Source organism: Hevea brasiliensis, chromosome 18 (genome assembly GCF_030052815.1).
Source record: "Hevea brasiliensis isolate MT/VB/25A 57/8 chromosome 18, ASM3005281v1, whole genome shotgun sequence".
NCBI lineage: Eukaryota > Viridiplantae > Streptophyta > Magnoliopsida > Malpighiales > Euphorbiaceae > Hevea > Hevea brasiliensis.
This window is the reverse complement of record NC_079510.1, coordinates 39,917,719-39,931,272: the sequence shown is the minus strand read 5'-3', so window position 1 is coordinate 39,931,272 and position 13,554 is coordinate 39,917,719. Positions and strand designations below refer to the sequence as shown.

The 13,554-nt window shown below is 33.3% G+C and overlaps 1 protein-coding gene across 1 annotated transcript; it reads left to right on the top strand.

Annotated features, from left to right (window-relative positions):
* Positions 1-253: 253 nt before the first annotated feature.
* On the top strand, positions 254-2,207 carry LOC110641384 (probable WRKY transcription factor 75). The gene is given in 3 exon segments (XM_021793083.2): positions 254-832; positions 1,820-1,884; positions 1,887-2,207. Coding segments are annotated over 3 exon segments (564 nt in total). The 5' UTR covers positions 254-446; the 3' UTR covers positions 2,000-2,207.
* The last annotated feature ends 11,347 nt before the right edge of the window (positions 2,208-13,554 follow it).

Sequence of the window (13,554 nt, the reverse complement as noted above, 5' to 3'; positions counted from 1 at the left end):
CCAAAGTAAAATCTGTGGTAGGCCAGATAATATATTTGTTCTTCATTTGGGTATATAAAAAGCTATAAATATTATAAAAATTAATTAATTACCATGCTAATGTCTTATTCATAATGATGAAGCCGCCTTCATTTTCTCCACTACTTTTTCCTAATCAATCCGCTAATGAAGCTTTAATTTTTCTGTAGTTTGGAAGAATTTTCGTGTCGTTCACGACACCTTTTTATTGCTATATATATGTCTTTGGATTTTTCTTATTCTTTTGCTTTCCACACACTTGAGGCGTATAGGCCCATTTTCCTTGTGATTTTTAGACGCCTATAGGCTGCCTTCTTTCTTTTCATTTTATATATTAAACTCTCTACCTCCTTAGACCTTCCTCTACTTCTTCTTCTTCTTCTTCATCTTCTTCTGCTTTTCTTTCTTTTGTAGGTACTGGGTTTTCCATGGAAAAGTTTCAAATGCTATTTCCTTTTTCATCGACAGGGCCTTCTTCTTATCCTGTATCGTCAACCATAACAAATTCTCATGTTTTTAATAACTTTCAAGGTGATACTTCAAATGGGTTCTTGGGATTGAAGATAGAAAATCAAGTAGGAGTACCACCAAGAACGGAAGTCAAGGACCTTAATTCATCATCACAACAAAGTGCAAGCTTTTCAATTGGGTCTGAAACTACTGATCAGCTAAAACCAGGCAAAAAGAAAGGCGAAAAGAAAATTAGAAAACCCAGATATGCTTTTCAAACTAGGAGCCAGGTTGATATACTAGATGATGGTTATCGGTGGAGGAAATATGGCCAAAAAGCCGTGAAAAACAACAAATTCCCCAGGTAATTTGTTCATTAATCTACCGAGCTCAAATTACTTCTTTTGATTTTTTATATATATATATTTTTTTTCACCTTTTACTCTTCTCATTTTAATTTCTTTGTATATATATGCGATTATCTGATCATTAGACCCCACCATATAGTCCTTTGTCAGTCCCTTTGGAGGCTTGACCGAAAGCAAGATTCTGCTAGATCTACCACTAGATAAGAGGTGAAAAGTTTCTTTCCTTTCAGACTAGGGTTTTGGATTAGACGGTCTTGCAAATAGGGTTACATGGGAACTCATAGCAGACAGCAATCCTTGTCTTTCTGGCTTTCTACAATCCTTGTCATCTTCTGATGAGTAATTAATGAAGAAAGGAGAATTCAACCATGAAGGAATTTCTTAGCGATTATAGCTTTCTCATATATTTTCCTTGACAACCATGGAGGATACAGCTAGCTCGGAGGTTCAAACCACCTCTCAATTATTTCCTTGACAAAAATTATTTCCTGCATTATTGTTTAGTGGGTTACTCTCTAATCTCTACATATATTTTCTTGTACCAAAGACATTAATTAGAATAAAGATTTCATCAGCAAATATCTACATGGATTCCTACATGCCATATTCAAAGTTTTGTTTGTGGGATTTTGTACTTCACTAGTTTGAATAAACACTTGGAAAGGGCTTTTATAATCATTAATGACTGATATGTATAGAAAGGAAAATATATAGAATGAACCTCAATCCAATCTAGTATTAGTTAACCCAGGATTACTTCCATTCCAGTTGCCTTGCCTACCATTACAATGCGATGTATGTATACACACTACTATTTTCATGTATATTTATGTATTTTGCATGCACATGTATACAAGAACATTTTCAATAATTTCACATCTGATTTGCATATAGATGCAATTAATGTTCAAACAAATGTAATGATAATTTAATCTTGTCTATCAAAAAAAAATGTAATGACAATTTTTCCCATCGATTTGCAGGAGCTACTACCGGTGCACACATCAAGGGTGCAATGTAAAGAAGCAAGTGCAACGCCTAACCAGAGATGAGGTATTTTAGTAACAACTTATGAAGGGATGCATAATCATCCTATTGAGAAGCCAACTGACAACTTTGAACATATCTTGAGCCAGATGCAAATTTACAGTAACCCCTTTTGAAGTTTGAAAGTGATCTTCACATATAAATAAAATTATGTACACTTCTCTGTAATAGATATAGATATCGATCCTACTCCTTGGATATATAGCAATAAGGTTGTTTTCTTAGGAATGGCAGCAGAATTTCATCCTTCAGTTAAGTTTTTGTTGGTTAAGTTCTTAATTAGACATTGTAAGTTTGCTTTAATTCTTTCTTTTGTTTTGTATTTTTCACCTTCTTTCAAATGATTGATTTATATGATGTAAATTTAGTATCATAAAATATATGGTGCACTATATCTAAGCATCAACATTTGATGAGAATCAAAATTACACTTTGCTTCTCTTTCGAGATAGGAGGAGTTGCTCCTTTGAGATCTCATATTAGTTGTAGAAAGTGTATGTATAAAATATATGACTTAGAATGACTTGACAAAATTACCATAATTTTTAAAAAAACCTGTGATGTGTCTGTTTAGTGTGTATTCTTTGTCAAAAAAAAAAAAGAACATTTAATTAGAATTAAAGTTCCTAAATTAATGTTTGACCTAACAAATGTTTACACCTGATGTCATAAATTAAGCTTTTTTTTTTTTTCATTTAGCTTCAATTAAAATTTGAACTCAAGAATTTATATTTTTTCTATGATTTTAATACCTTTGAAAAAAAAAATGCTTAGTTTTGAATATAAATCAGCCAAATAATTACATTAATATTTTTTTAGAGGAATTTGGGAGTTTTTACTGTTTAAATTTTATCCATTTTCGCTGAATTTTATTTTTGAAATTACTCTAAATTAATTTTTGAAAAAAATAATTTTTTGGTTTTAATATACACTCAATATATTTCAATATATATATATATATATATAATTTGTCTTATAGGGTTTTGTTTTAATTTTTGGTATGACATTTTTTCCCTTGACTGTGAATATTGATCTTTACATTTTACTTTAGGTTGTATATTATACTAATTTTTCAATTTTAAGTTTCTGCAAATATTATTGTTATTAATATGACTTAATTACTGTACTAAAAAGTTCATATATTTGCAAACAACATTGGTTCAATCGGTAAGATTTATTCAACGCTTTCATTAGGTTGTTCTTCTTGATGGATAATTTGTAAACTCTATTATAATCCCTCAAAGAGGTTGATGATATGCCTAGCCTTGAACTAGGAAGTCTACTCTCACCTAAACTTTTTTTTTTTTTTTTTAAAAAGCATAAATTTCTAATTTAACTATGATTCTATATTATTTATATGTAGGATGATAATTGAATATTACATTTATGATTCACATTATGTATCTGATTGTTATGGTATATTAAAATTATTATTTGCATGTGCTATCAGAGTCCTTGATTTTGAATAATTAAATTTCTCCATTAAATTTATGATGATGAACATGATATTGATGTTCTTATTTGTTGTTAGATTTGGATAGAATTAAAGTGTAGATCATGAAAATTTTATGATTAAGGCAAATGATTAAGATAATAATAATAATAATATTAAAATTTGACCCAATTAAATTTTGGGCATGAAGATTATTAACATGACGAAAAATTATATTATAAAGAGATTTAAGTTAGAGATCAAGTTCTTTGAAAGAAATTAAAAGAAATTATGGGGAATCAGATGAAGGCTTCAATTGAAGGCATAAAGACTTACCATTTGATCTTAGATAATGGCTATCAACTAGACCTATTACAAACTCTCTATGCGCTTTCAATTTCTAGGAATGTTATTTTTATTTCAAAACTTAATGAATTTGGGTTTACTGTTAAGTTTGGACATGAATGTTTACATTTATTTAATAATAATGATTATTGTTTGGAATTCTTCTTGATGGTTTATATAGTGAAGCTTGATAATAATTTTGTTGAATCCTTGCTTGTCACTTATAATAATACTAAAAGTAAGCATAGTAGACGAATGAGAATTTTGCTTTCTTACGGTATAAGCGCTTGAGTCACGTATCCAAAGAAAAATTAGAAAGGTTAATAAAGAATGAGATTCTCTTGAGTTGAGATATTCTTGATCTTAATGTGTATGGATTACATTAAGAAGCATAAACCAAACACAATAAGAAAGAAGACATAAGAAGTAGTAAGTTTCTTGAAATAATACACATCGACATATATAGGGCTTTTAATGCTCCATCTTTTGGTAGAGAAAAATACTTTATCACCTTTATTAATGATTTTTCACCTTATGAATATATTTAATGAAAAATCTCAATCAGTAGATGTATTAGAAGTTGAGGTTGAAAGGTAATTAAATAAAAAGGTGAAAATAATAAGGTTAGATAGAGGTAGTGAATACTATGGGAAAACATAATGAATTGGGATAGTATGTCTGGTCCATTTGTGAAGTTCTTAGAAAGTTGTGGCATATGTGTGTGGGGTGGCTAAAATGTGAAATCAAACTTTAATAGGTATGGTTAGAAGAATGACGTGTAACTCTTTTTTACCTATATATCTTTGTGGATGTATAAACTTAAAACCGTTGTATACTTGTTAAATAGGGTTCCTAGTAAGCAGTCTCAAAACACCTTATGAATTATGAACTAGAAGGAAACTTGGGTTAAGGCACACTGCGTTTAGGGTTCTTAGAACAAAAGTAAAATTTTTATTTTACATAAAGAATTTTTATTCCACATTAAAAGAAATTAGATTTTTAATGATAAGTGGATACTTTACTAGTTATCGGAGAAATCTAAAGGGTATAGGTTTTATATTTCAAACCATAGTCCAAGAAAAACTAATAATGCTAGATTCTTTGAAGAATGATGAAGTTAGTGGGAGTGTTAAAAGACATTATGTGAATATCAGGAATTAAAGTTGATTTTCTTATGCCTATTAATGTTTCTATATCTACCCCTACTCCACATGTTGTTATAGCAGTTGTAGAATGTTCTAACAATGCTACACAACATGATGGTGAAACACACCCTTAAGAACCTAACCTTGTGACACTCCTTGCAGTCTGTGTAGAGTAAGATATGTCACCTGATGTCTTGGAACACCATATTTTTCTTTCTCAATTATTTTTATCCTTCCTTAATTTATTTCTTTATGGTTATGAATTACAATTTTGAAATTTGACTCATTTAAGTCATTTATTGAAATAATAAATTCATTTGAGGTTTCAAAAATTTTATAAAAATCGTAGTCTTGACTAAAAATGGAGAAATAGTTCTTGAACACTGTGAAAAACAGTTCCTATACATTTTCAATCATTCTCAAACTCCATTATATCAACAAAATCTCAATATTTCTCAACTATTTCTCAAAAATTCTTCTATTTGTCATTCATTTATTTCACATGATAATCATGTACAAATCATAAATAAATATTCAATTTTCATTTATAAACACAAATTACAAATATTTGCATTAATACCAAAATATATTAAATGAGTTTCAACTATACATGAGAAAATAAAAGTTTAATTACAAAATACCAAAATGGGACCTAGTGTCCTACTAATGCACTGAAGTCTGTGAGGTGACACGGATACTATACAAAACTGTGGATAGCCTCACCCATTCTGTGGTCTATTGGGCTCTCTGTCAGTCTCTCCAGAGCCTAAGCGTAGCAAAAAGCAATGCACTAAGCAATAATGCTTAGTGGTGTCAATAATAAAATAAAAAAAAAACTAAAAGAAAATAAATATGCAGTGTATATATTGATGTCTCTTGCAGATAATTTTTTTTTTTGGTAATTATTTGTAGTCTATTTATTTGGCACTTGTTATATCAATTATTTCATTAAATTTATCAACTTCTATTTTTGGTTGCCCAAGTAACCTATCTTTGGATAGTAATTTGGATAAATGGGTAAGCGACCTTTGGGTACCAAGTACCTCGGGCCGTCATACCATCGGTCACGAATGTATCCCCCGGTGTGCAACAGAACAGCTAATAAGCTGTAATAGTTTTTAGGCACAAGGCCAAGTATCACCATAATATCAAAATTGCTAAAAGCCATAAAATCACAGAATGGCATAATGCCATGTGCAGTACTGCTAACTGAGCCCTATTGGCATGCCAACCTATCCAAACCAATTTTACTATGTGTATTAGGGCACATTACAAAGTTATTGATTGAATTTTCATGTTTTACATATAATGTTACTATTCATTTTACTATTTAGGTCAAATTATTGACTTTTCAATACATAATAGTTACATGAGTCCTAATCATATAAATTTATCATATTTTAGTTCCCAAAAGTGTTGGCATTAGTTGTCAATCCATACTTCTAACCAATGGAGAATAAATCGAAATTTGAGTTTTGGGTGCTAAAGTTCCTTTGTTCTATTAGGCCATTCAACGGTGAGAATTTAGCCAAATGTTCTTCATCAAAGTTGTTCCTTATTGTGTCTACTGACATTTCACGTCTGAATCACTCCATTTGAAGTTTTGTAGCTCAAGTTATAGCCTACATACCATAGCTGGCGGATTGCAATTTTCCAAAATTTACAGGCGAGAATCAATTCTGATTTTTGTACATTGATCGTAGGTGAGTTTTTGGACATGTTATGGTCAAAATTTGGGTTTGTTTTCTTCATGAAAGTTATAGGGCTATGTCTCAGCTTTCTATCAGCATAAAATTCAGGTCAATTGGACATTTCTACCTGAGTTATGATGAAATGAATGAACCTTTGTTCATTTGGTCATTTCGAGGGTGCATATTGGTCACCCGGATTAGGTCAATTTTTACAACCACTTAGGTTAGTTTTCTGAGCAGGGTTCCTTCACCAAAGTTGTGGAATTATGTATCTAGTTTCACCTCCAATTAGCCTTACACCAATTGGAGCTACACAAGTTCAGTTAAGGCTCTCCAAACACACTGGACTCCAAGAGTCCAAACTGCAGCACACAAGGCAGCCTATCCTTTCCAACATTTAATGACTCAATTCACTTCATATTAAGTTTAGAACTTACCAAATGGTCACTAATTGACCATTAAAATGTTCCTACACCATTATAGGAGCAAAACCTCAATTTGGTCAAAACCCTAAGCTCTCAATTTCTCTATTCTTCCATTATCTTGTAATTCAAGGTGCTAAGTGTTAAGTTCATATCAAAGGGCAGCTTGTATACTCATTTAATCCAAAGAAATCATCGAAACCCTCATAAGTACATGGCTACCGAAAATGTTAAAAATTCATCATGCAAATTTTGTGTAATTTCACTTAATTTTCTCACTCAATTCCTTTTCCACATAAGGTATACATAAAATTTCTAGAAGGAATTGGACACTAACCTTGTTAGAGCTAACTCCCAAGTTTGCAAAACCTTCTTTTCCCTTCTTTTTTTTGCTGGTTAAAGAGAGTTTAAGGGGTGAGGAAGAGGTTTTGTGAAGCAAGCTTAAAATTTTATGTTGGTTTATTAAGAATTTCTAGTGAGAAGTTTTAAGCAACAATGGTGAGAGGAGTGAGAGGAAGGAGCTGGCTGCATGAGGAAGATAGGTAGCATAATTTTTGTCTTCATTTTTACCTCATTTCATTTGTGTTTATCTCTTTTTAATTGGTTTGTTCATTTCCCATTAGTTAGAATTTATAATTTGTTGAAATTTTCTTTTAGGCATGATGACATAATTGCTTATGTAATAATTCAATTTACATTTTATTTTCTTTTCTCATTTCTTTTACTCATTTTTAATTATTTTCTCATAAATATTAATTCATATTTTATGTCATAATAATATTTAGTTAACTGGACAAGTTGGCCAAAAATCATCTCTGAAGACGAAATGACCAAAATGCCCTCCGTTTAGCTTAATAAGCTAAAATAATTTGTACTAATTAAAAATTTTTTCTAAGCCTTTTCTTGGCATTCTAATGTCATAGAAACCTCAATGACTCTTCTCTAGAGTCTCAAAATTTATTTTATGAATTTTCTCCCAGGTTTAGGGCTTCTAGTTACGAAGATCGCAACTTCCCACTAGGTTACCCATCACTAGGGCACCAGCTCATTTAACTTAGTTGTATTTTATTTCTAAAATTTTTCCTTAATTTTTCATATTAATATTTGAGTTAATTATGGCTCCTCACTTTAGTTTAAATGTTTTTCCAGACGTTCTAGCTATGGGATGACAGGTCACCAAAACAATAGAATGTCAGAATTGCTATGGTGAGGGTGTTACAACTCTTCCCCTCTAATTTAAATTTTGTCCTCGAAATTTACGATGCAAATAGTTGAGGAGCTGTTGCCTCATTGTCTCTTCACTTTCCCAAGTTGCCTCCTAGGTGTTGTGGTGCCTCAAAGCACTTTCACGATGGAATCTACTTATTCCTCAACTTTTTCACTTCTCGAGCCGAGGATCAGTATGGGTTCTTCTTCATATGTCAAATTCGGTTGTACTTCAATTTCTTCCATGGAGATGATATGTGAAGGATCGAGCGGTATCTTCTTAGCATGAACACGTGGAACACATTGTGGATCTTGTCCAGCTCTTGTGGTAAAGTTAGCCTGTAGGCCACTGGACCCATATGTTCAATGACTTCATATGGGCCAATGAACCTAGGGCTCAACTTACCCTTTCTTCCAAATCTTAATACCTTTTTTCTTGGTGACACCTTTTCTCTTCATATGGGCCAATGGAACACTTTTTCACTCACTGCATATTCTATTTCTTTTCTCTTCAGGTCGGCATAAGATTTACATCTATGAGGCAACTTTCATATTGACTTTGATTAGTTTTACTTTCTCCTCAGTCTGTTTCACCAGGCCCTACTAGTTTATCTTCACCCAATTCAGTCCAACATACTGGAGTTCTACACTTCCTTCCATACAGTGCTTCATAAGGGGCCATTTGGATGCTAGCTTGGTAGCTATTGTTGTATGCAAATTCTGCCAGTGGGAGGTATCTATCCCAACTTCCCTTAAACTCGATGATACAACTCCTCAGCATATCCTCAAGGACCTAACATATATTCCATGTTATTATTATCATTTCAATTCAATATTTGTATTAATTCAATTGGTTTCAATGTTTACCTAGATTACTCTTTCTGATTGCCCATCCGTCTGAGGATGAAAAGCTGTGCTAAAGTGGAGTTATGTACCCAAAGATTCATGCAACTTCTTCCAAAATCTCGATGTAAACCTTGGGTTTCGATCAAATATGATGGAAAGTAGAATTTCATGCAGTCTAACTATCTCATTGATATACAATTCTGCTAACTTCTCCAGTGAGTAGTCAGTCCTAACTGGCAGAAAGTGCACTGACTTCGTCAATCTATCTACTATCACCCATCCTGCATCATACTTCTTACGGGTGAGAGGTAGACCACTTACAAAATCCATGGTGACCGATCCATTTCCATTCGGGTATGCGTATGGTGTAGCAAACCGATGGAACTTGATATTCTACCTTGACTTGTGACATGTCAAGCATTTAGTCACATAGTCGGCTATGTCCTTCTTCATACGAGCCACCAATCTGACTTTAAATCATGATACATATTTTTACTTCCTCAGTACATAGAATAAACACTGGTGTGAGCCTCTCTAAACATACTAGCTTACAATTTAAAATCATCTGGTACACACACTCTTCCTTTGTAGTACAGATACCCATCTGCTTTCACCTCATAGTCAGTTGCCTTCCCTTCTGAGATTTTGCTCATAGTAGTCATTAACTTCTTATCTACCTTCTGCCCATCTAAAATCTACTATAGCGAGTTTGGCCTCACTTACCTTTCGGCCAAAATAGCTCTATCTTGAGCCAAGGATGAGCGGGCATTCAATGATCTCAAAGCTGTGATTGATTTTCTGCTTAAAGCATCAGCAACTACATTTGCCTTCCTAAGATGGTAATCAATCACACAATTATAGTCCTTCAGGAACTTAATCCATCGCCTCTGCCTTAGGTTGAGCTCCTTCTGGGTTGGCAAATATTTCAGGCTTTTGTGATCTGTGTAAATAGAACACTTTTCACCATATAAGTAGTACCTCCATATCTTCAGTGCGAAGATAATTGCTGCAAGTTCTAGATCATGGGTAGGGTAGTTTTATTCATGTGGCCTTAGCTGTCTGGAAACATAGGCAACCACCTTCCCCTCTTGCATCAATACACACCCTAACCCATTATGCGAGGCATCACTGTAGATCACAAAGTCCTTTTTGGACCTTGTTGTGTTAACTGCGGTGCCTCTATCAACATAGCCTTCAACTTCTCAAAGCGGCACGACACTTGTCATTCGGTCAAATCGACATTCTTTTATATTAACTTGGTCATTGGAGCAGCTATTAAAGAGAAGCCTTTCACAAATCTTCTGTAATATCCAGCTAGCTCTAAGAAACTTCTGACCTCAGTTGTATTTCTGGGAGGCTTCCATTCCATCACTGCTTCTATTTTCTTGGGATCCACTTTAATCCCATCAGCCTGTTAGTAGTATGCCCTAGAGCATATCATTTAGTATGTATCTTGTATATGTTTTTATTAATAAAGGCATTTCCAACTTTCCGTTTACATAATATATTTATATGTAATAGAAAATGTCCATTGATATTTTGTTAGAAATTCTATTCTTAAGTTATTAAGAATATGAGTGACAGTATTTCTAGTACAAAGTATCATAAATAGGTTCACAATCGAGGATACTTCACTATAAGGACATGACTTATCCAGTAAGATTGTAATCATGTTTATTCCCAAGGTATTTATATGAGATATAAATAAGATGGAGTGGTGAGTCTCATGTCACATAACAAACATGATAGGCACTTATACATGATAAGTAGATCGAACTAGAAACACTTATAACAAGCACATGGAGTTTACTCTTGTTAATATATTGTTATATATCATATCGATGCATATAATCTTTAGACACGAGATATACAGATTATCTTGTATATGGGTGGTTTGAGTTTGATCTTTGCTTTCATACTTATCTTGTGTATGGGTATGTGGGCATGTGTTGGCTCCTACTAGTTATATATGGAGGTAGGTGTTGATTAAGATGGAATCTGTTCCTCTAAGTAAATAGGGATAAAATCCTATGTTCATTTAATTGTTCTTGATGTTTCGAGTTCTGGCGGGACGGATAGATTTAATCGAGAAAAGAGTTTACGATGAGAAAATCTTTTAATCAAGAGCTGGAATTAAAGAGAACATAATATTCATAGCAAATGGGGTTTGACATAAACCATGACTCGGCTTAAGTTGGGATTTTATAACGAGAGAGATTCTAGTGTATGGTAACATATGATTATAGGTTCATTTAAGGCAAACCTTATTCTTGATTGGGTGGCCATGGCATGCTATGCTAAGCATTAACCATTGTCTATGAGGTGCATAAAATGGTTTAGAGAGATCATTTATGGTAAGAAAGAGTTCTAATAATATTAAGAGTTGATATCTTGTCTTATTACCAATTAGTGATGAGCCTAGTAAGTCACACACATACACAAGTAATCACTAAATTAAATATGATTTAATTAATTAATTAAAGAGTTTAATTGATTAATTAAATAGGTTTGGTTTGCAATTAGATTACAAAGTCCCTAGCATATTAGGAACCAAATCTAAATTATTGGATGTATAGTATAAGTTAAATTTATATTTAAAGTGTTTAAATATGAATTTAATTAATGAAAAATTAATTAATAAAGATTAATTAATTTATTTATATTTGATATAAATTGATTATAAGAAGAGAAATAATTAATTTAGGTTGAGAACTCAAAATTAAAACACAGGGCCATTTTGGTCATTTCACAGGGTGACATGTGGCACCATGAGATGGTAACACATGGCACTACACATAAGCTTGCCAAATATCTTTTAATCATGTAAGATAATTAAAATTAAGATTAAATATAGGTTTGACACTTGGCACAATGTGATTGAGTCAATTAAACCTAGAGCCAATCAGAAGGTGACATGTGACAAGGGTTTTAAGTGGTGACCTAGCTATATAAGTGTTGTTATGAAAAGAAAAAAAAATATAACCAGCTACTGCCTCCCTTTGTGCCGCCACCCTTGAGGCTTCCATTCTCTCTTCTTCTTCATCTCTCATCAATTCCAAGAGATTAGCAAATAATCTCTTGAATTAAAACTACTAGAAATTGTTTCTAGTGTTTTGTTTACATCTTTAATCTTTTAAAAGGTAAAACTTGATTTTCTAATTAATAGAAAAAGCTTTAGAAGCTATTCAAGGGCTACCATAGGTGATCTTGGTGTGGACAAGCTAGAGGGACAACATCTGGTATCCTAAAGGCGCATCTGAAGGAGCTAAACACATTGCGATTGCATCAAGAGATTAGTGCACTTATTCTTGATCTAATCTAGGGTTCTAAAATTAATCGATTAATTTTAAAATCTTAAATAGCAAATCAGATCAAATACATATTAAAAGAGTTTTAATATATTGTTTATCATTGATATCAAATAGATAAAAATGAATCTTGCATGATGCATGTGACCCTAGGTGAAAAATTTTGAATTCAATGATATAAACTTGTGTTTTCATGTTTTCGCTCCTTCACAGCCGACACAATATGTCCAAGGAATGCAATCTCATTCAACCAGAAGTCACACTTGGACAACTTAGTGTCGACACCATATTTTGGCCGATCCCCCGAAATTAATAAACCTTGAAGCCGATCCCCAATACAGTCCCTTTACCAACCGACCACACTTTGATCTCCCCACAAAAAGAATTTAATTAATACCAAGTCTCCAGGTCATTTAAAGCCTCACCGATCCCTCAAACCAATTCTCGAGTCCCCCGATCATTTAATTGTATTTTCGATCTTTCTTGTCAAATAAAATTGAACCAACATAAGGCCTTACGTAACACGGTCTTGTTGCGATCTCTCATTTAAAATTTGAGAATGATAAAGGTTTCGACTCGGTTTAAAGATGATCCGATCTTAAGTGTTCAAAGCCAAATTTCTAATTTTAATTAAGTCCGTTTTATGGCGATCTCATGCATATTGTGTTCTTGATCTCTATACTTAGATTAATAATCACTTTGATTGTCATTCTAATATGTTCAAAAAATCGAGTGCTTACGCAATTTAGAAATTTTACGATCACAATCAATCATTGAACAAAGGGAACTTTCATTGCATTTCATTTCAAAATTTATACAAGTCATTGGTGAGGATCGCTGAACTATGTTCATTTCTCTCTCACCTTGACCTCCCCTTCGCTATGCTCACCTTCGTCCTCGGGAGCAGGTTGGCCATCCAGGAGAAGTCCTCCTCGAGATAACGCTTCTTGAGCTCGGCCGGAGATCTCTATGAGCATTCACATAAGCAGGCCACTCGGTCACCATTTCTTCTTCTTTCGCCTTGAGCTCCTCGGCAAGATGGCGAGTTGGCGACTTCATCAGCTCGGGCGCTGAACTTCCCGAGAACACGATCTCGCTCGGCGAACATGAGCTTGCTCGGCGACTTGTCCTCATAGAACTTCATCAGTCCCTCAATCGAGATATGTAGTCTGAGCGGACGAAAGTTGAGATCGAGAGAAGACGCCGTGACCCATCTTCTCGACCTCTATACCCAAGCAATGAGCCTTCTCGGACAATGTCTTTGGTTCACCAAGCA